This window comes from Rhagoletis pomonella, unplaced genomic scaffold, assembly GCF_013731165.1.
Source record: "Rhagoletis pomonella isolate Grant_MI unplaced genomic scaffold, Rhpom_1.0 Rhpom_scaffold_00006, whole genome shotgun sequence".
Lineage (NCBI taxonomy): Eukaryota > Metazoa > Arthropoda > Insecta > Diptera > Tephritidae > Rhagoletis > Rhagoletis pomonella.
Window position 1 is genome coordinate 51,089,323 of NW_023458560.1, and position 23,971 is coordinate 51,113,293.

Genomic DNA, 23,971 nt, shown 5'->3' on the forward strand with positions numbered 1-23,971 from the left:
TCCACAAATATATAGTAGATATATCTATCCTTTTCCCAGTATATAACTGTTTTAGGAATATCTCGGCCACAGCGCCTCCTATAAGTGTAAGTATAGATGTGTTCTAAATGTGAGCCAAACCGGCAAGTAAATTCAGTTTTTAAGAATATCCCGACCTCAGCGCCATCTAGCGAGTACGTTGTTAGTAGGAATATTTCGTTTCAAGGTACCGACATATGTTCCAAATGCATACAATGCACATAAAACTCTATGAAATTGTGCAATCGTGATGTCTCAGCTTTGTTCATTTTTGGCAACAACAACAAAAAGTTAAATTTTTTTTATTGAAAAACCTTTCACACAGAAGTTCCAAAAAAGTACTTTTTACAGAATCGGAATCAATTGCTCTGTTTGGTCAGGCATCGCGGTCATACGAAAAACATATCATTTTTACATATATAGATAAATGAAACGTTTTCTTATCAGAAACATCAAAACATTTTATTATAATAGCTCTTTTCGTTTCTAAACGAGTTTGGTTAGTGTGAAGAGCTCCCAAGTTAAAGTATGGGACTGTACTTCATTGCAACCTACACCCAGAAAAAAACATTTCCTTAAATCAAGATAACAGTATCCTTATTTTCGAGGTACTGTTTTTTCCTTAATATAATTTAAGAATAGGGCGTCATTAATTGGAAGAAGTAAATTTATTCAATATAAGTAATAATTTCCTCAATATAAGTAATAACTTCTTTTAATAATTTTGAATTTTGTCAGTGCTGTTAAGACAAAGTTAATTGCTTTCCTGCCAAATATCGGCTATATCGTCGCGTGAAGACTACTGCTTCTGGTTCTGAGATGGCAGGTTCGAATCCGGTTAGAGTAAAGTAAGTCAATTATTTCAATTTACATATAAATTACAAATTGTAAAATTAATTTCATATATGGAAAAACCTAAATACTCAAATACCATAAAAAATAAATTAGATAAGTTTGTTTTTTAAATAAAATTTAAAAAATTACAGTAAAAAAATAAATAAAATATTAAAAAAAAAAATCTGCTCTGGGACTCGAACCTTGCATCTCTCGACTAGCACTCCAGAGCTTTGCTCTGTCCGCCATTGCCACTGTTTGAGTGCCGCGAGCAGAATTACATACTTATTCCTTTCACGGGTGGCAAGTAAATTTTTCCTAAAAATTAAGGAATTGTGCTTTCCTTAAACTTAGTGAAATCGTTTACTCATATTAAGGCAGCCATGTCATTGGAGCCATTTCAAGGTAATATTTCCTTGGAATAATATACTTTTTTCCTAGCATCAAGGAATGTTTTTTCTGAGTGTATAAATCCACTACAGACATTTGTGTAGTATTCGTAAAAAAAGAGATATGAAGAAACTTCTTCTATGACTTCTACATAGTGGGAACTCCCTTTAGATGGGGTGATTTTTATTACCATTGCAAAATTGGCATGAAGTGAAATAACCAAATAAATCCAAATATAATCATTTTAGGAATTAAAAAATACTTGAAAGCAGCGTTGCCGCTTTGGCAATTTTTTACCAAAAGTGGTAATGTTCTTTTTTTACAACCAATTTGGGAATTTGGTAATTTTTTTTCAATTTGGTAATTTTGTGTTCAACATAAGTCTTTTAAGATTTTAGTACTAACTTATTATTTATAAAAATTTAGAACTTTTATCCTTACAATTACACAAAACAAAAAATTTGCTTATATACATATGAATGGATGTGTCTGCACCTTAACGAGGGCCAAAAATTTTAAGGGCCCTTTCACGTTACAATTTGCCTTGACAACACAGAACTTTTAGTATGAGTGTGCAATATAGCTATTTAAAGAAACCACCAATTTTTCCCAATACGGCGGCTACCACAACCCCTACAGTCCCATAAATCAGGTTCTTGGATCATTTTTTCCTGCTGAAACCAGTGGTGAAAGAAAATAACTTTACTGTACTAAAGGGTGAACACACCAAAACTGCGACACTTAGAAATTACTACCAGAAACAAACTAGAAGGCTTTGAAATTATTTTTTTTTTTGTATTATATAACTTGGAAGTTTAGATGTTATTAAAATGTTAAAATATTAGTTATTATTTGCTCCATATGCACGTGATCGGTATTTTCATCGCACACGCGCCATCATGTTCTGCACGACTGCATCATCGATTTTACGCGATGCGCACAACTACTATGTTTTGCACTCTTCAATATTTTTCACTGTTTCACCTGGTTTCTTCAAGATTCCTTTGACAATTGACCAATATTCCCCAATAGGACGTAGCTCTGGGCTATTGGGTGGATTGCAGTCGTGAGGTACAAAATTGATGTTATTTGCATTATACCACGGCAATTTGTCCTTGGCATAGTGGCAGCTTTTCATGTCCGCCTAGAACAGTGGCCTACTCCTTATCTATTGATAAATGACCGAAGACGCCTTTTCAGGCATTCATCCCGATAAACTTGATCATTCATTGTGCCGGATGGGAAAAAAGCGCTGCTCTTACCGCCAAAGGAACAAATAGCTTGCCAAACCCTGTGGTTTTTTGGAAATTTGGACTTCATTTTCAGCTTACAACTTTCAGGGGCATCTTGACGACTTGCAGCAGTATAAAAATCTTGACCTGCAATATATTTTGAATTTTTAAAGCAGTAGCTTTCGTAGTCCATAACAATGCAGATGTATTTTTTAATTTAGAACTCATACAACTCCCGAATGCGGGATTTCGCTGTAAAATTCTACTTTGCGCCTCGGTCTGGCGCTGTTTGAGCTGTAGTACATCTCAATGAAGCTTTCCGCTTTACCTTTTGTACGAAAAACTGTGATCTCCATACGGATTTTGCAACATAACGAAAAAAACTTTGGATCTCGCGAAACCGCACTGAGGACCTTCCGAGAACTGTTTTTATTACTTTGACCATGCTAACGCCCGCGCTCCCCGGTTTTCTCGTAACTGCCAGGCCTTATTTGTACCGATTAAAACCCTGCAAAATGTCAAATAGTGCAATCCTTAATTCTTAGCAATTTTACGTGTACTTAAGGCCGGATCATTTATAAACTCGTGCAAAATGGTTTGTATCGTTTCTAACTCGGTTGCCATTTTTAACTCAACTAGGAATCAAATTCAAATGAAATTTCTTCTACGTCCAACTAAGGTCATGGTCACTGTAAAACTGTAAAAGTAAATTTTATCTATCGTTTGTCGATACATATGCTGGTTTCATGGTTTTAAATAACGTTTTCGTTGTAAGTAATGTTAAATACTTTATGTAAAGGACTATATGTTAAACATCTTTTAAATGTTTGTAAATTGTTATAATCTGAAAACATTGAAAAAGACGATCATTCTTCTTCAGCTACATCATGAATTTGTATGTGTTTGTCATAAAAAGAGAAGAAGAATCTTATCTGTCGCTCGAAAAATATAAATACATCTTAGGTGGCCACAACCAAAGTCCTGGTGTCGCTCTGTCGCCGCCAAAATAATTATCTACATAAGAATACGTGGAAAAATAGTTTGACGGCGGTGGTACATAGCTCATGTTTTTAATGTGTTCAGGCTATTATGTTTTCTTAAAATTTGATACGTTTTTTCTGAGTTTGGTAATGTTTTTTTAGAGTTTTGGTAAAAAAAATTAAAAATTTTTGAGGCAACACTGCTTGAAAGTATTGTTTAAATCTAATATTTAATTTGTGCTCTATTAACCTTAATCAACTCAAATATGAGCTTACTCATACTTAAACACAAAGGGGCATATAAAGTCGACTCTAAAGTTAGTAGCAGCTTTTTTGACAGTTATTGCGTTGGAAATTATGTGCCCCAATGCTTTTAGCAAATTAGAATCCAAATTATTCCACTCTTGCGAAATATCCAGTTTTCTCAGCCAGCATGGACTCTCCTTGCCAGTATTCCCCAAACATTTTCGATTGGGTTAAGATCTTTTCGTAAGGATAATCGAAAAAAGATAAACTTCAGCATTTTTTGGAAATAACATTCACTTACATAAGTGTCTTGTACGGCCAGGAGTTTGGGCTCCGTTTATAGGCGTGCGGATTATGCCCAAAAAATCTCGAGAGGTGTTCGGGTCAAAGTAACCGGTTGAGACCAATTGTAATTGATAGCTTACACAGAAATACATTTACAGTTAATGTTAACCAAGTTTTTACTGACGCCTTCATGTCGAAAAGCCAAAAAACCTGATTTTTCACAGCGGCCAATTTTTGCGAAAGACATGAAGGCATCAGTAAAAGCTTGGTTAAAATTAACTGCAAATGTATTTCTGTGTAAGCTATCAATTACAATTGGTCTCAACCGGTTAATTTGACCCGAAAACTTTTTTCATTTCTAGAGCACTTGGGGATAATCCGCACGCCTATTATATGGAAGTCGTTCATAACTTTGTCATGCAGTGATCATTGATGACATTCAAGCGACAGTGTTCTGCAATGGACTTTTTATAAGTGACCGCTACAGGACAGCTACAGTTGTCTACAAAATAGTAGAAGTGCGGTATTTTGACCAGTTTTGGATATTTGTCTTTTGTTTATAAATTGTTTTATAAAAGTCTAGCTGGTTATACAACAAACGCCATATAAATTCAGATTTCAAACTTTGTACAAGAAATATAAAATTTCGCAAATTTCCACCCAAATTTCAAACTTTTTAATTAGAATGGTATGCGGTTTTGTAGCCCACTTAATTCTAGTAGTGCATGTTTTAAGCTGCTAAAAAATGCCATTGATTTTTGACAATTTTTTTTTGCTGACTGCGTCCTCCATATAAAAGGAAATTGCCGAACATACATACAGGGTGGGCCAAATAAGACTTACCAATGTTAAACACGTATAACTTCTTTATTTTTTAATATTATTGTTAATTTCTTTCTGCATGTTATAGTCAATCTCTTGGAAAATCATAATGGATACTTACAGCAAGACCACCAACAACGACTACAATATGGTATTTACACAATAAGCCACACAAATTGATTTTTTATGTAATGTTTTGATGTCAGATGAAGCGCATTTCCAGGCAAAACTGTAGATTGTGGGGCTCTGAAAATCCAAGGGCAACATACCAGCACCAGTTGCACCCATCCAGATGCACTATTTGGTGCGGTGTTACGGCCGAAAAAGTTATCGGCCCATATTTCTTCGATAAAAAGGATGAAACGCCAGAAACGATTTCTGGGGCTTCTTACAGAACAATGATTGGCAACTTTTTGCGGCCAACGGCAGAGCCGCATCCTAATTTGTGGTTCCAACAAGATGGAGCGACTGCACACACTGCTAGGCAAACTATGGGCCTACTGCGTGAAATTAGTAGGTATTATTTAGTCCACCCTGTAATTTGTATGGAAAAAACGTGAAACACTTTCAACCAAAAAAATTCTAAAAAATCAACTCGATTTTTTAGCAACTTAAAACTTGCACTTTATTATACTAGAATTAAATGTAAAAATACAAAACTGCATACCACACATTTTTTAAGATTCTGATTTTATTCCGACTTTTTAAGCAAGCCTCTAGACTAAACCGAACGTTAAGAAGATGAACCACCCTAATGTTCATGTGCATACATAATTGCATTATATTTCCCGCCAATAATTATACCGAATTAGCCAAATTTCCCCTCAACACAGCTCGCTGTTTGAGGGTTCGACAAAAGTTGTCAAAAACTAGCGCGGGCATTCCATTTTTGATCACAACCGAGCACGGATGCCTATCAACCTCCGCCCTTCATCAGACCATAAAGGTAATATTTCGCATTTACCTTATATTTGTACATGTATGTATATACATATGTACATACATAATTAACAAATCAAAGATATATTTCACGAGGAATTAATTTTTCGTGGCTTTATTTATTTTCTCGGGCTACACTGAAAATACATTGTTGCAACCTACGGCAACATACTGAGCTTCCGAAGACCAGTAGTTGCACCCTTGAACACCGACGAATTGTTAACCTCCCCTTTTGTTGAAGACGGTTAAAAATGTATAAGTTCTTTGTTAATTTTTTGTAAATAAAACGCATTTTAAGAAACAATAAAAGTTTTTTTATTTATTACATAAGGGGTATTCTCTGAGTCTTGCAAAGCCCTTGCACGGTGCACGGATTGCACGGTTTGCAAAGCTGTCCCATACGAAAACCGATGCAAGGGCTGTGAGAGACTCAGAGAATACCCCTATACTGTTCATAAAACTTGCATAAATGTATATTAAAGAGGGTATTATCTGAAGCGAACTTTCTGTATTTTCTGGTGATTTATAAAAGTATATAGTATATAGAAGTATAAATCCCCCTGGCATTTGAGAACGATTTGAAATCAAAGCCCTTGCTTAAATATCAAACGATTGAATATGATTTGATATTGGTTTGAAAATTACAGATTTCTCAATAAAAAGGGGAGTATGATCTCCATTTGAAATATGGTTATTTCTCAAATCAATTTCAAAGGCTATTTATCAATTATACTCCAAATGTGGAAGTAAAATTTATTATAGGAAATTAATATTTCATATTTATTTTTTCTTTGCGGTGTACATATATAACAAAAGAAATAATTAAAGTAATTTCTAATAAATTTGTCCGGAAGGGCTGCAGCTTATTCAATCCGCGCAAACATCAAGCCCACTAATTGTGGGCTTTCTCTTTATTTTTTTTCTTCTATGCATTATTTATTTTCAATTGAATTTAATTGTATTCTTATAATTTTTAATGAACTGCGTTTGACACTTAATCAATAAATTTCAAATTGTTTAAGCGACTTATGCATTTCCCGCATAAACCAAGTACAGCGAACACATACACGCACTTGTATTGAACTCCCGCCCAAAACCAAGTGCAGCGAACAAACACACGCACTTGTGTTTAAAAGTAATTCGCTCGTTCTTAATTGGGTATGCATTTTTTATGCAATACTCAAATTTCTCTTCGCTGAACTTAGTGAAGTAGAGGTGCAAAACTATCGATGGCACTATCGATAGTATCGATGTTTTTTATTTTTCCCTACTATCGATTGTTTTTTGGTCCTATCGATAGTCCGACAGACATGTAATTCAGTATTTATTTTAGTTTTATTTCTTCTTTTGTTTTTATTTCTCTTAAACATCCAAGTTGAAATAAAAATTTGGTTGCTACTTTTTTAAAACAGTAATGCCAACCTTCGAAAATGACGGAAAACCTTGCATCTTTTAAAATACCGCTAAAAACTGATACAAATTAATTTATACCAAAACTTTCAATATTATCTACCACCACTATTTACTATTTATGAAAAGGTAAATAAAAACCATTACTTCTCAGATAAAAAATGGTTTCTTCTTCTAAAATTGAAATTTACTTGATGAATGCCTTATATATGACGGAGGATATCTAAAACCACAAATATAAAATTTCAGTATGCCCAATTTTTTTCCATTTCAATTCATTTCAAATTTTCAATAACTTTACTTCTAGCTTAACGGTTTAACAATTAAAAAGAAGTGTACAGTAGTTTACAATAATATCCAAACGTAGTTTCGAAATATATTCTTAAGGAAATCTTCATACGAAAATTGAGCCAAAACCATATAAATACGATAATATCGACGATATATCGATAGTTTTGAAAATAATATCGAAAACTATCGATGGTCTGACTATCGATAGTTTTGCACCTCTATAGTGAAGTGATAAGTCGCTGGCATTTTCAGCTATGGTCAACACTAAACCAGCTTGGCTCATCACACTGTGCTTTAAGCTCCACTCCACTCCCGGAGTAATTTTTGGTATGGTAGTAAGTTACGGCTTACAAGCCACACTGGGGCTCTGCCTGAATGATAAGTCGCTGGCATTTTCAGCTATGGTCAACACTAAACCAGCTTGGCTCATCACAATGGTCAACGCTCAACCAGCTTGGCTATCACACGGTGCTTTAAGCATCGCTCCCACTCCACTCCCGGAGTAATTTTTGGTATGGTAGTAAGCTACGGCTTACAAGCCACACTGAGGCTCTGCATGAATGCAACCCTGAATAAATCCCAGCTCATTGCACAGCAGCCTACGGCAGCTAGAGCATGACTCCTCCAATGGAGTCCTCCAATTGATACATGGTAAAAGGGTCACATCTTGCGCTACCGCTTCATCAGCCTGCCCGCATATCTCACTCTCTCTCGCATAGCAGGCATATGGAGTGCGTGGTTGGCTCGATGTGCACCTATACACCATACGGGCTCATTGAGTTCGATACATAACCACTCGTAAAGGTAATCCCTACCTCCTGTACTACTCTAACTCGACCACAACTATGTAAAACGTAAACCTCGTTTTCAATTTGAGAATCATCTGCGAAAAACATTTGATATCAAATTGAGAAATAGATTTTTCTCAAACGTTTGAAACTGTGTTTGCTGAGTACATATGAAAAACGCTGTGCCTGTCGCAGCGTTGCAATTTTGGTGCAATTGGACTAAAATTAGTAGCTTCATCTTCAGTTGGTAGTGTGGTTGGTTTGATCAAGCTTTTGGTAAGCAAAAATGTTTTGAAAATGCAACCAAATTGAGCCCTAAAGTTCTTTCGCTTCCAAGCTAAAATCCAAGCAAAAAATCCGAAAATGGATGCGGCCAATGAAAACAAAGAGGATTCCATTTTCGGATACTTTGACCACTAACTCCCGTCCGTGAATTGGAGCGCTAAGCTTTGCGTTATGCAATGCCAACAAGTGTCAGCGCGCGCTATACCCAAATAACGCGGCATAATTTTAGACGTTCTCTCATTTTCTCGTTTTTATTCTCGTTTCCTTTTTCACTTTTTTGTCCTCTCCTCTTTTTTCCGTCTTCAGCAGCCAACTTCAACACGTAACGCCCTGTAAAAAATGAAAATGCCATTTGCTCGGCGCTAGCACCAGATAATTGTGGGATGCTTCATACATTCTTGACAGTTCCTTGGCGCTGGACGTGCCAATTTAGGGATGGCAGTTAAGTATGCGATAGAAACGTATGTACAGACTAGTACCGAAAATTGTTTTGAAACGGATATGTTTTTGCTGTTTTTCTGATTGAATATTTCGTTCAGTACGCTGTCATTCTACATTTCACAGGCGTTTTTTCGTTGTTCGTAAAAAGAAATTATGAAAGCACCTGACGGCATCTCCTCAAAGCCAACAAATACTACTAGCAAGCTCTTCTGCTCGTTCAGCCACTGCCGACGCACACTGGGGCCGCCTCGCGGGTGCTCAAAATTCTGAAATCATTTTCTTTCCATTAGACTCGCTTGAACTACTTTTTAAGAGTAAATTTTTGACGTCTTAACCCATTACTGATCATGCTTTAACCCTCTGAATAATTTAACCCATTTACGACTTTGACTTAACGGATTGATGACCATATTTTAACCCATTAGTGGCCAATTTTTTATAGAGTATTTCCCCAGCTAATTTTATTATCAGGAAGAACAAGTCCTTTCGATTTGAGGATAGTTTTATCAATGAATTCGCAATACTTAGAACAAAGTTAAAAGCTATAAAATGTAATAACAGTAACAAAGTGTGTATTTTTTGTAATCACTAGGAAAGAGCATGAAACAGGTGAAGTCATTTATAAAGAGATCAGTTAGATAGTAAAAGATAGGAAATACTAGATACAAAAATTTACGCTTCAATGTAAAACATAATGGGTTAAATGCATGGTCAAAACAAAGATGAAAGTAAAAATAATTTCAGCTCTCTGAAAACATTTTTTTAGAAAAATTTGTCAAAAAAGTCGAAATTATTTTTAGTTTCGTCTTTGATTCGACTATGAATATGTCCCACTATGTTTTAAATTTAAAAAGACTTACAAATTAGGCAGACAAAATATCGAAAAGCTAGTAATGTATCTAATTGAAAACATTAATTAATTAAAAAATGAGCTATATTTAAAAAAAAAATATAATTAAAATGAAATAAAAACAAGTAATTTTTAAGCAAAAATCAAAACGACTTCAATTCTCATATAACAATTAAAGATTATCGGTAATTTCTTCATGATCCAATTATCGGATCTAAAGGATTAATATAGGACCACCCTTGAGGCACCACCTTTCCGATGAAAAAAGAATTATCGAAATCGGTTAACGTGGCCCAAAATTATGCGGTAACATATATACAAAAAAAAAAAAAAGTCCGACGAACTGATAACCTCCTCCTTTTTTTTGAAGTCGGTTAACAAAATAAATAGTCAAAACTTTGCAATATGTGGGCCTCGTATAGTTATGATACGCATTATTAAAAGGATTTTAGGTATGAAGTTTTGTAACCCATTTAATTGTAGTTAATGTTCTGCAAGATTGAAATAGCTAGGACGTACGTATTTCCATACGAAGTATGTTCGACGATTTTTTTATATGGAGAAAATGAGCGACACCTTCACCAAAAAACTTACCAATAATCAAGGGTATGTTCTAGCTACTTCAAACTTGCACTAAAAATCTTTTTTTAAATATCTAATCAAAAACATCGATATTTTTACGAAGTTTGAACCTCAGCTTTATTCGATTTTTGTTAAGAAATAAACTATATTTTTATAAAAAAAAAAAATAATTAAAATTAAATAATAATAAAACAAAGTCAAAACTTGTCAATATGTGGATGGCTTATAGTTATGATAAGCACTATATAATGAAAACTGTGACACTTATTCCTCATAGTCGGAATCTAAATCCCATCCACGCCCCGTTAAACTGATATTATTCGCTTCAAGTTCTACTAAGTAACTCCATTGCTTCAGCAAGGAAAGCTCTCCAGTTGGTCACGACTGGCAATAAGTGCGAGCAAGTATCCAGTGTGTCTAACGAAACTATCAGTCTATTAAAAACGTCTCCTAAATTGTCAGCGCGACCCGTTTTCCTACTGTAGATCTCTCTAAAGTTTTTAATGCCCTTGTTCGCACTAAATCCGCTTTTCACTAAAGATTTTAAAGTCCTTGTTAGAAATAAATCCGCCTTTTATTCATTGAGCAACCTCAAAATAATAAACACTTTAAGTTCGAAATGAAACAGAATCAAACTTAACCAGAAGTATATGTTTTTGTGTTCAATTAAAATCAAAGTGCAATCTTTAAAATCAATTTATTTAAAAATGCGCAAAGTGCTTTTGGGTTTGAACTCGGATTCTTAGTAAGGAAGGAACATACTTTATTGCAGTACTGTCAAATTTAAAAGCGCTTGCGCATTAAAAAAAGTGATTTTGAAAATTACACTTGCAAATAACAGAGGTTAGTTTAGTTTTTTTAAACATAATTTTTTTAAAACACATAATTTCAAACAAAATACACTAAATGAATAAATATTTATCATTTTAAGTAATAGAAGAAACAAAATAACGAAATACAATACGCTTTCTTACAGTAACAATTTGAATTGCACATTTGAATTTCTCAGTTCTGAAAAATAGTTTTTTGTTCAAATTTGTCAAGTTTGGACACGCATATCTTCCAGCCGAAAAACGATAGAAAGGTGAAAACTTACCCCCTAATGTAGATTTTAATAGTCAATAAACCTGCGATATCTTAACGAAACTTGGTACATGCACTTGGCGTAGGACGGATGGTATTGAAAATGGGCGAAATCGGACAATAACCACGCCTACCTCCCATATAACGGTAATTTTCAGAAATACGAAAACTGCGATATTTTAGAAGATAATTTATGAATATAATTCACTCAAAATTGACATTTAGAATAACTTTTAGACGAAAAATAAGAATACTAAAAAGTTTTTGGAAAATGGGCGTAGGCAGGCCCACTTATTGTTACATGTGTATATCTTGGTAACCTCTGCACAAATTTCTTCTAAACTTGGCACAGTTGTTGACCCTGGTACAGCATACCAAATGGCCGAAAATTTTAAAAATCGGACAATAACCACGCCCACATGCCATATAATGGTAATTTCGAGAAATACGAAATCCTCGATAAATCAGTAAATATTAAAGCTAATTTATTCAAAATTGATGGTTGCAACTATTCTTTACCAAGAAATACGTTTATGATAAAATTTTGGAAAATGGGCGTGGCATCGCCCATTTATGATCAGATAATATATTCTAGCAATTTGTACCAAACTCGGTATGGTTATTGTGCTTGCCACATAAAAGCAAACTGTTGAAAATTGTTGAAATCGGACTGAAATTACGGCCGCTTTCCATATAACGGTAAATTTCAGAAATGCTTGAAATTTCAATATTCCGAAATTTAAGAACGCTAATTTACTCAAAATTTATACACCCCGGCTTAACATGTAGCGGTAGCTTTCGGAAAGGTGGAAAACATATATTTAATACTTGCGCCGGGTATTTAATGTTCGGCTCCGCCGAACTTAGACGTTCTTACTTGTTATTTTAGAGTTTGTTTTGATCCGACACAAGCACCCGCCTGCCTCCGCAAGCACCTCCTCTTCCAAGTACTTGTTAGATTTCTGTACCTCTTATTCGTTTTTATACCCGAGCGCACTTGTGCACAAGGGTATAATAACTTTGTTCACATAACGATTGTTTGTAACAGGCAAAACGAATCGAGATAGATATAGACAAATGTATACATAAGTGATCAGGATGAAAAGAGAAATCGATTAAGCGGTGACTGTCTGTCCGTCCGCCCGTCCGTCCGTCCGTCTGTGCACACGATAACTCGAGTAAAAATTGAGATATCTTAACGAAACTTGGTACGTGTACTTCTTTCGGGCGTAGGACGGATGCTATTGCAAATGGGCAAAATCGGACAATAACCACGCCTACCTCCCATTTAACGGTAACTTTCAGAAATACGAAAACTGCGATATTTTAGTAACTACTGAAGATTATTCACTCAAAATTGATATTTACAATAATTTTACGTCGAAAAATAAGAATATTATAAATTTTTGAAAAAATGGGCGTAGCCACGCCCACTTATGGTTACATGTGTATATCTCGGCAACCGCTACACCGATTTCTTCCAAATTTGGCACAGTTGTTAGCCTTGCTCCAGCATATCAAATGGCCGAAAATTTTTAAAATCGGACAATAACCACGCCCACATCCCATATAACGGTAATTTGGAGAAATACGAAATCTTCGACAAATCAGTAAGTATTAAAGCTAGTTTATTCAAAATTGATGCTTGCAACAACTCTTTACCAAGAAATACGTTTATGATAAAATTTTGGAAAATAGGCGTGGCACCGCCCACTTATGATCACATATATGTATCTCGGTAACCGTTCTACCAATTTGTACCAAACTCGGTATGGTTATTGTGCTTGACACATAAAAGCAAAACGTTGAAAATTATTGAAATCGGACTAAACTTGAGGTCGCTTTTCATATAACGGTAAATTTCAGAAATGCTTGAAACTTCAATATTTCGAAATTTAAGGACGCTAATTTACTCAAAATTGATACACCCCGGCTTACCATGTAGCGGTAGCTTTCGGAAAGGTGAAAATCATACATATATTTAATACGTGCGCCGGGTATTTAATGTTCGGCTCCGCCCAAACTTAGACTTTCTTACTTGTTATTAATAATCTACCACTAATTTGGTTTCTGAAGTGATAACACTGCTCACCAGCTAAACTTTGACTGACAAGCAACGCAAATAAATATTTGTTCTTGCTGTGCATGAAAGCTTTTTACTGTCGGTGAGAAAGCTCGAAAAAGCTTATGGACGCGTGCATAGGCTTTGTCCACCACTATCTTTTATACAAATACAACTTATAATCTCGCTATTATTTATATACAATAAGAACAAATCATCACTACACACAATAAAAAATTCTTGCGTAAAAAGACGCTTAAGGAAATCCTCGGCGTAAAAGACGTAAAACAGTGGACGGCGAAGAAAGACGCGTAAACACAGATTTATACCTGGACAATTACTGTTACTGCAGCATCATTCCACAAAAACTCTGGGAAATTTACATACTTTTACACCCGGAAACATAGTCGACCGCGAAAGAAAATAAGTTTACGGGTCTTTCTTCGCGGTCAAATATTTTAGCGCGTCTTTCTTCGCCGTCAACCATGTTAAGAGTCTATCTTCGCTGAAGTTTTTTTACGCGTCTTTTTTCGCGGTCAACTTTTGAGCTCGCGCCTTTATTCGCGTCTAGTGACGAAATACTCTAAAATTATGGCATACTTTATAGCTGATCTTTTTTCACTGGTATTGCCTTGAGAAGGTTTACAGAAGAGAGAAGTTTTTAGCCCGTATACGCATGTATACCGCCTTTGCAGTTGGAATGGCCTAGGTCCAGTCCGCGCCTACGCTTCGAGTATATAAATTTCTTGACCGCAAATTTCTTGACCGATTAGGTGGCTGGAATAGCCAAGATTCCAGTCCACGCTTGCGCTTTAATTGGTGAATTTCATGTTTTAAGAGGCGGTGTGGTCGTTATAGGTAAAGTAACGTAAAAGGAACATCTCACAATTATATCTGGCCAAGTACCAGCAAAACTCCCCAAAGCTCGGGGCATTTCCATGCTATGACAACAATAGCGAAAGTTACTCGTGCTAAGTGGTAAGCTGACCATTCGTCCTCCTTTGAGGAGGATTATCCTCCTCAAACGCGATTTGACCTTCTCAAAAATATTGTACTTCTGTGTCCTCCTTGTGAGGAAAAATTTGGCCCCTTGTCCTACTTTTCAAGTTTCTATAGCAGTGATGAAATTTTCAAAAAATTTCGTTCAGAATATTATTATTTCCTAATCGTACACAATCATTGTATTTAAAATGCGTTAGCATTATTAAACTTTCAGTTAAACGATGTAAGCTTTTGATTCAACTAACCGTCTCTGAAAGTTGAACAGTGTAAACGCGTTTTAGCCTTAACGAATAATATTTAATATGGCTTTCCCACGGCCCCCAATTACGAAGTTCGCTCTCTCATTTATAATTCGCGCTCCAATTACCCTTCGAATTCGCCATACAAAATTTTTAAAGGGAATTACCTCATTTGTTGGTAATTCAGGGTTCAACTTAAGTGTTCCGTGAACTGATTACTCGATTCTTAAAAATGCTGATTCGGTATTACACGATACGTGATCGTAGAGCTTCTCAAATATTGAAAAAAACGCGACTTTTTGAAACTTTGACCTCGTTTTTCTTAAAATCTGGATCTGATGGAAACTTTATGCTTACGGATTCATAATCAGTACACAAAAATGCGGTAAAAAAGCGTTAAAATTTGCTGCATCAAATATTTTCCTATGTTTGTTGGCCTGTGTAATAAGTATTGTGAAATAACCAATACCCTCATGTTTGGGCCGCCTTCACACATCTTTCGAACTGTAAAACAATGACTCGATTCTATTCTACGCACATCTATAATACGGGTATCGAATTTCAAGCAAATCGGACCATAAATAAGATTTTTTGGAATAGATCAGTATCTGGAAAAAATATCCTTTATGTTAACCAAGCTACCTACGTGCCAAATTTCAAGCAAATCGGACCATAAATAAGACTTTTTCGAATAGATCGGTCCCTGGCCCACTTAACCGAAAAAATGGATCCTATATGCTAATCTAGGCAAAAGGCTACCAACGAACCAAAAGCATTTTTTTTAGCGTAGCTCGACCCCTGCGGCACGTATCGGAAAAATTAAAACTTTGTGCACTCCTTCTAAACACCTTTCCAAAAAAGCGGCACTCATTCGAATCGGTTCTGAAACATAGGTGAAAATTGTTCCCAAGTGACTAATGCTCCCAATGAATTTCACAATTCACAATTTTCGAGCGCCATTCCGAAGGAATTGCACACAAAATTCCATACAAAAAAATCTATTTTCGATTTTTCCAATTTTCCGACTTTCCCGGAGGGGTTTCCCAAAATTTTCTTTCGTAAAAACGTTCTGGCAATTACGAACAACTAAAAAAATATTTTAGCCAAATCGGCCCAACCGTTCTCAATTGATGAATTATTATACATTTTTCACACCATTTATATATATATAGATGAAATGTTTAAAGGCCGCCTACGCAAAACGCCACATAGCATACATCAAATTAAAGGTATTTTTATGCACATTTTAAAAATAGTATTTTTGCGTATAGTTAATTCTCAATTTTTATTTTGTATTTTTTAGAAAAACGTACATTTTTATTAAAAAATGTTTTTTTTTAATTTATTTCGAAATATGTGCATTAAGGCATTTTTTTGCGACTATTGTTTTTTTTTCACTCCTACCTCGAAATTTTGTGGAAAACACCTAAAAAAAGGTCCCTGAAAATTTGAACCCTTAATATTAACATTAAGTACTCGCCTAAGGCGTGCGAAGATTTTCCATAAAAAATACACGTTTGACTTTGAGTTTTTTCTTAAAAAGTCTACAGCTCAGAGGCATTTTATGGTATAATCTAGGTCAATGCTGGGTTTTCTTCATATATAATATATATATAAATATACATAAAAACCCTTTCAATTATCTTTCAAACCATATCTACATTATGAAAATCGGTGTAATAGTTTTCGATATATAAAATTCGATATACAATATATTTCGATATACAATAAAAAATATTGAAAATTCCACCTTTACCCCCTTCTAGCTCCGCCCCTATTAATTTGCACCAAAAATGGTTTACACCATTAAAATCAGTAAAAAAGGGTGGACAACGGCTGCTATACTGCACTTGTTCTCAAAACAGTAGTTCGGCGTCCATTTGATTTTCTTTAATATTTGTTGCTTTGCAGTTCTTCACACGTTAGGTAAATAAATATTTATTTTGTTCAAAAATAACGAAATGGCATTTACTTGTCAAAATTTCTATAACAATTCGCCGGGAATCTATTACAATCCAAGGCGAATTAATATAAGGTCGTGTTACTAGCTCAGCTGATTTTGTGTATGTGTTTCGCCGCACGGCTTCTGATATCATGTTGAAAAATTTTGTTTGAATTTCTACACACACTCTTACAGATTTTGACAGTTTATGCCGCCAAAGCAAAAACAAAATACATGTAAGTTTTTGTTTTTGTACTCCTGCTATCACCTTATATTAATTCGCCTTGTTACAATCCGTGAAAAATTACGATACGTCAGTGAACGTACGTCATAATTCCAATGTTGCCATGCATACGATCAGTCACGTAAAATATTTTCATACGATTGTCGATTCGTTCACGGAACACCCCTGCAGAAAATCAAACTGGTTCAGAACTTGCGCTGAGCTAGCCTGAAAAGGGAAACTGGTATCTCATCTGGGTACTGGTTCTTCATCTATCCCAACTCAATGCTTTCAACTGTCTTTTTGCAGAACTTTTGAACTTGTTCTGAGCGGACTCTGGCTTAGATGGTTCTCAGACAGTTCATATAACAGCAGTTCCTAGATAGTTCAAAAAGGGTCACCTCCGGGCTAGAACAGATGGGGTTAGTTTTTAGCTGGTTCGAAGAAGTATAATATAGAGCCTTTTCTTTAAATACTGTAATTAAATTAGCACGCATACAATTTTGTAAATGAAAAATACTTCATTTTATGTTTAAAGAGCTATTTGTTTTGTACTAATATACTTTTTGAAGCAAACTGCGCTTTAAAATTAGGAACATAAAGTGTCAGTTATTCCATCATTTTCTAAAACCGTTATTCTTAAAAATAATTTATATTTGCTACGTGTAAGAGGTATTTCTGTGATACTTATAATTAAAATTCTACACTAAGTCGGGTGAAAAAATAAGAAAAACGGTGACACATTGAATGCTTATTTGTGATAATTCAGCTTTAATTGTATTAAAATATATTTAAATGTAATACATAGACTCTCCGGCATCTAATAAGAATATATCGACTGCTGAGTGGAAGATCGACAAATCTCGAAAACGCCCTATCTCAAACAACTTTTCAAGAATGCCCTATTTCAGAATTCGTTTCGTTTTCTCAAGTAACCTGTAACTTGAAAGCTCACTTTATATTTAAAGTTTGCATTAAAATTTATAATTGTGTCTAAAGTAAATCATTTTATTGTCGGTTTTTAATTGGTTTACAACCAAGCAACATGCATACGTCAAAAACCGATAATAGAAATGCTTAACTTTAGACATAGCTTTATTTTTAATCCAACCTTTAAATATGAAGTGAGCGTTAAAGTTAAAGGTTTTCAGAAAACGGCCCTACCTGTGTTGGAAATTTAGTAGAATTCTAGAAACTATTATAATAACATCACTATTTCAAATCAAAGTTATAAGTATGCAGTTCTATAGCCCATTAAATTTTAGTATAATTAATCGCGCTGATTCTTCATAATTCTTTTTACAGACGCTCTTGTAGGTATTCTCCTATTTAAATATTTTTGTTTAAGATGCAATGTTACACTTTACTACACTAAAATTTGATGGGCTACAAAACTGAATACTCGAAATATTTATAGAAAAAAACTCTGATTAAAAAGTTTGAAATTTGAAGACAGTTTTAAAGTTCTATCAAGATTTCAGCACAGTTAGGAATTCGAATTTAAATGGTTTATGGAAAATGAGACATACTTAAATAAGAACTAAACCAAAAATATTTGAAATGCAAAACATTGGAAATTAAAAAAAAAATCTCTGCTTAACTACACATTTCGGGTGCTCAGAGATATATTTACGTAGGTACAGTATCGGTCATATCAATAGCACCCCCATTTCAAAGTGAGATTGTTTACCACTTTTGTTAATTTATTTTATCTGATTAAGAGGTCGAAAAATTTGATGAAAAATCGTTAAATGTTTTTTTGTTTTGTATAAAGTTTGAAAACACGGTTTATATTTAAAGTATCATTTTTTATACCCGGGCGCACTTGTGCACAAGGGTATATTAATTTTGGTCACATAACGAATCGAGATAGATATAGACAAATGTATACATAAATGCTCAGAATGAACAGAGAAGTCGATTAAGCCATGTCTGTCTGTCCGTCCGTCTGTCCGTCCGTCCGTGTACACGATAACTCGAGCAAAAATTGAGATATCTCAACGAAATTTGGTATGTAGATTTCCGTTAATCCAAGGTAGGTTGGTATTGAAAATGGGCGAAATCGGGCTGTAACCACGCCCACTTCCCATATAACGGTAATTTCCAGAAATACGAAGACTGCGATATTTTAGTAACTACTGAAGATAATTCACTCAAAATTGATATTTACAATAACTTTAAGACGAAAAATAATAATATTATAAATTATTGGAAAATGGGCGTAGCCACGCCCACTTATGGTTACATGTGTATAACTTGGTAACCGCTGCACCAATTTCTTCCAAATTTGGCACTGTACTTTATTGTGCTTGCCACATAAAAGCAAAACGTTGAAAATTATTGAAATCGGACTAAAATTACGGCCGCCTTTTATATGACGGTAAATTTCAGAAATGCTTGAAACTGCAATATTTCGAAATTTAAGGACGCTAATTTACTCAAAATTGATACATTGGTGAAATAACATATTTAATACTTGCGCCGGGTATTTAATGTTCGGTTCCACCCGAACTTAGACTTTCTTACTTGTTTTTTTTTTTTTAATTTTAGCTGTCAATATATTGTAAATATTTAAAAAAGAAATGGTGTACGCAGACTTATGCTGTTAAGTGTAGCTTAACTAAATTTTATGGTTATATTTTGCATTCAATTTTATACCTACGTATATATGTATGAAAATAACATTAGATAATGTTATCAATAACGACTTTTTTGGAAATATTTTAGCAGTTGCCCCATAAACTAGATAATTACATATTAAATAAACGAAAACAGTTTGCTATTAGTTAGGGGTCTCGGTTTTAGGGAAATCGAAAAAATATAGTAAAGTACATTTGAGCATCTTTTGCAAGCTTTGACAACGAAGGGTAACATTGATGACAGCGCAACTAGCAACATATGAGTTTTAACCGTCCAGCTCTGCATCCGTTTTGCAGTAGTTTTGCTTTCCGGGAAATTTCGCCACTTCCCTGTAGGGAAACGAACTAGTGCGGAACTGGTTCGGTTCTAGTGCGTTTGGAACCATGACTAGTACGCGTTAATTCCCTTTTGCATGCTAGCGACTGGCGAATTTAACATTGCGATGTCCTAGGAAGTGTCAATTGTCCCCCGTTGCATCCCTTTGGCTCTAGTTCCGAACCAGTTCTAAATTCGACAGATGAGATCTAGTTCGTTCTGCATCCCCTTTTCTTTAGTTCCAAACCAGTTCCTAATTCGACAAATGAGATCTAGTTCGATATGCATCCATTTTTTATACTTCCCAACCTGTTATAAATTCGTCACCTTAGATCTACATTTCTAATCAGGCTTGTCGAAACATTTCCCTTCTAAATTAAATACGATCGGTTGAAGGAAGGACAATACAATCACAAATGTTTAAACGCATTTATTAAAAATTTATAAACCACATTAGTAGTAGTAGTAGTATTAAACTTAAGTAGTAAGTAAAAAAAAAGTGCGTTCTGCTTAAAAGTAAAAATATTAGTTCACTTTGTCTTACTTGTCTAAATTTAAGCATATTGATTTTTAAATAAATTCAGTTCTTTTTAAGCTTATATGTATATGAAGTTCCAAAGTTTTTGTCGTACTTAACTTTAATAAGATATACAGTCAGTCAATAAAGTTTAGGTACAGTGAAGTTTTTACAATACCGACAACTATTTTTTAAATAATTTATTTTCCCTAATTTTTTATAAAAAATATGGTTAATTCTACACCAAAAACCCTAAAAATCAGAGTTTGCGAATTTCCATCCAAGTATTGCAATTTACACTCTTTAGAAAAAGGTTAAGTACTCAGTTATTAGCCCATTCAATTTTAGTATAACAAAGTGCAAGTTTGAGGTAGCTAGGACTTACCATTGATATTTAGCATTTTTTTGTTTTTTTTTGTTTGGTAAGTCCTAGCTTCCTCACACTTGCACTTCATTATACTAAAATTGAATGGACTAAAAAACTTTTTCTAGAGAGCGTAAATAGAAAGTGAATTATTTTAATGAAATTTTGCAGAATTTTCTTAAATTTTGCACAAGGTTTGGGACTCTGATTTTTGGGGATTTTGTTGTAGAATTGACCATATTTTTATAAAAAATTACCGAAAACTAAAATATTAAAATAATAGTTGCCCGTATTGTAAAAAATTCGTTGTACCTAAACTTTATTGACTGACTGTATTAACGTAACTGTGGTGGATTGCATAAAAAAACTTATTTTGTCTTTTCTTAAAAAAAAAAGGTAGCACTGGTGGCTTGCATTTTTAAATAAATTTAGTGAGAAAGTGGTAATTATTTTGACAATTTTTTTTAAATGCCTCTTTTTCTGCAACTGCATTGCCTTTCTCAATTGTCCTTCAGGATCTTGGCCTTTGTTTATGGAATCACTAAGTATAATGATTATTAATCATTTCAAAAACTATACCAGCGTGATAACCGACATATCCTTTTGAGAGGCACCCTTATAAAAGGAATAAGACCCAAACTTTTCAGGTAAAAATTTCAGTAGGCTGCGTCTTTATGGCCTTTTCAGTTTTATAAATTATCATTATTTTTAAGTGGAAAAATAAAACTGAAAATTAATGATAATCTCTGCGCGAAAAATAAAAATCATAAAATAATCATTATTTGTAATCCCAAAAATAAAAATCAAATAATAATTATTTCCGTTTGAGCGAAAAAATAAAACTCAATAATAATACATAAAATAATGATTAAATGCTGTTTAAATTATTTTACTCATAATGATTACCTTCCCTGCTTTTAAAATTTAAAATAGAATAGTTTAGTGAAAGTACCACATTTCACTGCTTTTGGACTGGTGCGGAATTAGTTACTATCGGACTGCTTCGTTTTTGGCAATAAAGAACTCGTACTGAACTAGAAATCTGGTTCACTAGTTCGTGTTATCCCTACAGGGTTGTTCTTATTACTTTAAATGAGTAATTCTTGTATAGTTATGTATATATAAGGGTCATTCAAATTAACTAACCTAGCGAATTTGTGGCCTTAAAATTACCGATTTACTGCGAAGGAAATTTTCCCGTTTTGAAAAATTTTTATTTCAATTTTTAAAGGTATCGGTGGGCATTTGTAATTTGCCATGTAAAAAAGATTGTTTTAACTAAAAATGTTATAACTAGAGCTCGAAATCTCGTGCAAGTGCATGTTTTTATTGGGCATCTTTAAATGGAAATGGGTAAGTTATCTTTACGAATCATATAATTTCCTTTAAAATGACACTCAATCGTTAGTGCATATTTTTGCATATTTCGCAGTAACTGCATGGTTTTGCATATTTTGCAAAAAATATCTGTTTTGCATATTTAATGCGTATATTTTAGTATTTATTACAACCACAGCAGTGGCTTTTACATATTGTTTTATTTTTTGATTTGCAACTTTTTAAATTTAGTGCTAAAGCTCTTGACAAAATAATTACTTAAAATTGTTTCACATATTCATCTAAATATCTTCTCGGATAGCCTTTAGTGCACTCTCTTCTACCTGTGTTGGATCTCAACTAGTGGAGTTCTATACGAGAGAGCTGGCCTGTATCTCTGATCAATACAAAATTATGTCGGTCCCGGGACATAGGGACATTTCAGGAAACGAGGCAGTGGACCAACTAATAAGGTGCGAAAGTTATCACCCCAAGGCCAAGTAGAGGTCGAACCGTACAAAATCGTAGAGGTTTACCAGGGTGTCCTGCGACCCACTTAAAACCAAAGCTCTTTTGGAAGCAAGGAAGATATCTACAAACTTACTGCAGTATGCACAGTGCACTGGCCCCTTGGAGTACATGTTGAAATTATTGGATTTCCCTTCCACAGGTTCTGTCGCAGTTGCGATGACCCTGGCTCAAAAGCGACAGTCCGAACACTTTCTGTGCGAGTGTGAGGCCCTTAAACACACTCGGCAAGCCATTCCTGCAGAATGTTTCAGAGTGCAGCTTCCTATCTTTGTATGACGTATTGGAATTCATTACAGCCGCCAAATGGAAGTAGGTTGCACGAGTTATGGAATCAAAAAGGCAAACTTTCTAATTGCTCCTCACCAGGGTGACAATCCACTTAAAACATGCAACCATTCATCTGAACCACTATTAAACTGTCAATATTTCTATGTACACAAGATCGTAACTGTTTGCTTAATTATAAACTAATTTTATACATAAATACTTATTTAGGGGATTCACAATCGTTAATCGTCGATAAACCTTAAGCTTATCATTTTTTTATGTAAAATAACGGTTAAAATGGTTTTAGGGGGCGCTATTATATACTTTTTATCAGTTTAAAAACATTTCGGTGTAGTTAGAAGTCCTCTATAACCATTTCAATCATTATTTTACATGAACATGTTATTTTTGTACCGGCAATAAATTTATTGGAAACATATTTTTAATTGCATATTTTACTTGTTTATAGCGCAAATTTTTGAATTTTGAGTGCATATTATATGCATATATTTAAAATTTTTTTGTGCATGAAAGCTCTTAATTTCAGTTATAACTTTTGAACCGTTAAGTTTTTGTGTTTTCCATGTTGAGAATTTGTCCTCCTGGATTGTAAAAAAATCTGGTCACGTTATAAGTAGCAGTCCTTTGATCTCTTCAATCATTTCGGAATAATTGTGAGTTCACATATTTCTTTTTCTCGTTCAAAACAAACCTGGTGACAATAGCGGATGCTGGATGGTGAAATTTTGACGATGAGAAATTCAAAATGTAATCAAATATAATGGGTGATCTCCATCATAATTAGATAATTCAGCTGCGTGTACTAAATCCCCTAAAATATAGCGGAGCACCTGGCCATTTGCGTTACAACTAACAATAAGCTGAGCATTATAGGCATATAATTTTTAAAGTGGTCTAATAGGGGTTACAAGCAGCCGCCTAATCGAGCAATGAGCCCGCTTCACTCTATTAAAGCGCTAATGGACTTGATCGAGTCAAAACGTCCACGCAAACCAAATTACCCCGTTTCATAATCCCAACAAACATTAAGCTTAGAAAACGATTGGAAAACGATA

General features: G+C 34.4%; 1 protein-coding gene across 2 annotated transcripts in view; it reads left to right on the top strand.

The window, feature by feature from the left end:
- The window catches only part of LOC118740917 (afadin-like), a 167,926-nt gene extending 144,592 nt beyond the window's left edge, over nt 1-23,334 (top strand). The window contains exons 7-8 of one of the 2 annotated variants that reach the window (XR_004993197.1): nt 22,420-22,705; nt 22,768-23,334. Coding sequence is in view for 1 of the 2 variants with exons in the window: in XM_036472670.1 (XP_036328563.1) it covers nt 22,420-22,601 (182 nt within the window). In the remaining variant the exon portion in view is untranslated. Of the gene's footprint in view, nt 1-22,419 lie in introns of both variants that reach the window. The other variant, XM_036472670.1, reaches the window with a different exon arrangement.
- Nucleotides 23,335-23,971: the final 637 nt, after the last annotated feature.